Source organism: Caenorhabditis briggsae (assembly GCF_000004555.2).
Source record: "Caenorhabditis briggsae complete genome, chrV, whole genome shotgun sequence".
In the NCBI taxonomy this organism is placed as follows: Eukaryota; Metazoa; Nematoda; class Chromadorea; order Rhabditida; family Rhabditidae; genus Caenorhabditis; species Caenorhabditis briggsae.
In genome coordinates this window covers 1,350,363-1,353,682 of record NC_013488.2, presented here as the reverse complement: position 1 = coordinate 1,353,682, position 3,320 = coordinate 1,350,363, and the positions used below count along the sequence as shown (strand labels likewise).

The following is a 3,320-nucleotide window of genomic DNA, read 5'->3' as shown; positions in this document are numbered from 1 at the left end:
TACCCGGCTCCGTCGTGGCCTCACAGGGTTCTGTGGTAGTTTCGGAAGACGTGGAATTCAGACATGGCTCCGTCGTGGCCTCACAGGGTTCTGTGGTAGTTTCGGAAGACGTGGAATTCAGACATGGCTCCGTGGTAGTCTCAAATGGATCCGTCGTGGTCTCACATGGCTCATTCGTCGTTTCCGAAGACGTGGAATTCAGACATGGCTCCGTGGTAGTCTCACATGGCTCCGTCGTGGTCTCACATGGCTCCGTCGTGGTCTCACATGGCTCATTCGTCGTTTTTGATGACGTGAAATTCAGACATGGCTCCGTCGTGGTTTCACATTGCTCCGTGGTAGTTTCTGAATTCGTGGAATTCAGACATGGCTCCGTGGTAGTCTCACAGGTTTCTGTGGTAGTTTCGGAAGACGTGGAATTCAGACACGGCTCCGTCGTGGTGTCACATGGCTCATTCGTCGTTTCCGAAGACGTGGAATTCAGACATGGCTCCGTGGTAGTCTCACATGGCTCCGTCGTGGTCTCACATGGCTCCGTCGTGGTCTACATGGCTCATTCGTCGTTTTTGATGACGTGAAATTCAGATATGGCTCCGTGGTAGTCTCAAATGGATCCGTCGTGGTCTCACATGGCTCCGTGGAAGTTTCGGAAGACGTGGAATTCAGACATGGCTCCGTCGTGGTCTCAAATAGCTCCGTGGTAGTTTCCGAAAACGTGGAATTCAGACACGGCTCCGTCGTGGTTTCACATTGCTCCGTGGTAGTTTCTGAATTCGTGGAATTCAGACATGGCTCCGTGGTAGTCTCACAGGTTTCTGTGGTAGTTTCGGAAGACGTGGAATTCAGACACGGCTCCGTCGTGGTCTCAAATGGCTCATTCGTCGTTTCCGAAGACGTGGAATTCAGACATGGCTCCGTCGTGGTGTCACAGGGTTCTGTGGTAGTTTCAGAAGACGTGGAATTCAGACATGGCTCCGTGGTAGTCTTACATGGCTCCGTCGTGGTCTCACATGGCTCAGTCGTCGTTTCCGAAGACGTGGAATTCAGACATGGCTCCGTCGTGGTCTCACATGGCTCTGTGGTAGTTTCAGAAGACGTGGAATTCAGACATGGCTCCGTCGTGGTCTCACATGGCTCCGTAGTAGTGTCCGAAGACGTGGAATTCAGACATGGCTCCGTCGTTGTCTCACATGGCTCCGTAGTAGTGTCCGAAGACGTGGAATTCAGACATGGCTCCGTCGTGGTCTCACAGGGTTCTGTGGTAGTTTCAGAAGACGTGGAATTCAGACATGGCTCCGTGGTAGTCTCACATGGCTCCGTCGTGGTCTCACATGGCTCCGTAGTAGTGTCCGAAGACGTGGAATTCAGACATGGCTCTGTCGTTGTTTCACATGGCTCATTCGTCGTTTCAGAAGACGTGGAATTCAGACATGGCTCCGTCGTAGTCTCACATGGCTCCGTAGTAGTGTCCGAAGACGTGGAATTCAGACATGGCTCCGTCGTGGTCTCACAGGGTTCTGTGGTAGTTTCAGAAGACGTGGAATTCAGACATGGCTCCGTCGTGGTCTCACAGGGTTCTGTGGTAGTTTCGGAAGACGTGGAATTCAGACATGGCTCCGTCGTGGTCTCACATGGCTCATTCGTCGTTTTTGATGACGTGGAATTCAGACATGGCTCCGTCGTGGTCTCACAGGGTTCTGTGGTAGTTTCGGAAGACGTGGAATTCAGACATGGCTCCGTGGTAGTCTTACATGGCTCCGTCGTGGTCTCACATGGCTCCGTAGTAGTGTCCGAAGACGTGGAATTCAGACATGGCTCCGTCGTGGTCTCACAGGGTTCTGTGGTAGTTTCAGAAGACGTGGAATTCAGACATGGCTCCGTCGTGGTCTCACATGGCTCCGTAGTAGTGTCCGAAGACGTGGAATTCAGACATGGCTCTGTCGTTGTCTCACAGGGTTCTGTGGTAGCTTCAGGAGACGTGGAATTCAGACATGGCTCCGTCGTGGTCTCACAGGGTTCTGTGGTAGTTTCGGAAGACGTGGAATTCAGACATGGCTCCGTCGTGGTCTCACATGGCTCATTCGTCGTTTTTGATGACGTGGAATTCAGACATGGCTCCGTCGTAGTCTCACATGGCTCCGTAGTAGTGTCCGAAGACGTGGAATTCAGACATGGCTCTGTCGTTGTCTCACAGGGTTCTGTGGTAGTTTCGGAAGACGTGGATTTCGGACATGGCTCCCTCGTGGTCTCACATGGCTTCGTCGTGGTCTCACATGGCTCATTCGTCGTTTTTGATGACGTGGAATTCAGACATGGCTCCGTCGTGGTCTCACAGGGTTCTGTGGTAGTTTCAGGAGACGTGGAATTCAGACATGGCTCCGTCGTGGTCTCACAGGGTTCTGTGTAAGTTTCAGAAGACGTGGAATTCAGACATGGCTCCGTCGTGGTCTCACATGGCTCATTCGTTGTTTTCGAAGACGTGGAATTCAGACATGGCTCCGTCGTAGTCTCACATGGCTCCGTAGTAGTGTCCGAAGACGTGGAATTCAGACATGGCTCCGTCGTGGTCTCACAGGGTTCTGTGGTAGCTTCAGGAGACGTGGAATTCAGACATGGCTCCGTCGTGGTCTCACAGGGTTCTGTGGTAGTTTCGGAAGACGTGGAATTCAGACATGGCCCCGTCGTGGTCTCACATGGCTCATTCGTCGTTTCGGAAAACGTGGAATTCAGACATGGCTCCGTCGTGGTCTCACAGGGTTCTGTGGTAGTTTCGGAAGACGTGGAATTCAGACATGGATCCGTCGTGGTCTCACATGGCTCCGTAGTAGTGTCCGAAGACGTGGAATTCAGACATGGCTCCGTCGTGGTCTCACAGGGTTCTGTGGTAGTTTCAGAAGACGTGGAATTCAGACATGGCTCCGTCGTGGTCTCACATGGCTCAGTGGTAGTTTCTGAAGACGTGGAATTCAGACATGGCTCCGTCGTAGTCTCACATGGCTCCGTAGTAGTGTCCGAAGACGTGGAATTCAGACATGGCTCCGTCGTGGTCTCACAGGGTTCTGTGGTAGCTTCAGGAGACGTGGAATTCAGACATGGCTCCGTCGTGGTCTCACAGGGTTCTGTGGTAGTTTCGGAAGACGTGGAATTCAGACATGGCCCCGTCGTGGTCTCACATGGCTCCGTAGTAGTGTCCGAAGACGTGGAATTCAGACATGGCTCCGTCGTGGTCTCACAGGGTTCTGTGGTAGTTTCGGAAGACGTGGAATTCAGACATGGCTCCGTGGTAGTCTCACATGGCTCCGTAGTAGTGTCCGAAGACG

The 3,320-nt window shown here is 52.7% G+C and overlaps 2 protein-coding genes across 2 annotated transcripts; both read right to left on the bottom strand.

Annotated features, from left to right (window-relative positions):
- Window positions 1-165: 165 nt before the first annotated feature.
- CBG01537 lies at window positions 166-439 on the bottom strand (the record flags this gene model as incomplete). Its single annotated transcript, XM_045236612.1, has 1 exon — window positions 166-439. A coding segment is annotated over one exon (274 nt), but the record flags the coding sequence as incomplete, so codon positions are not given.
- Window positions 440-480: 41 nt separating this feature from the next.
- Window positions 481-3,320, bottom strand: CBG01536 (the record flags this gene model as incomplete). The annotated part of the gene is made up of 1 exon (XM_045236611.1): window positions 481-3,320. A coding segment is annotated over one exon (2,840 nt), but the record flags the coding sequence as incomplete, so codon positions are not given.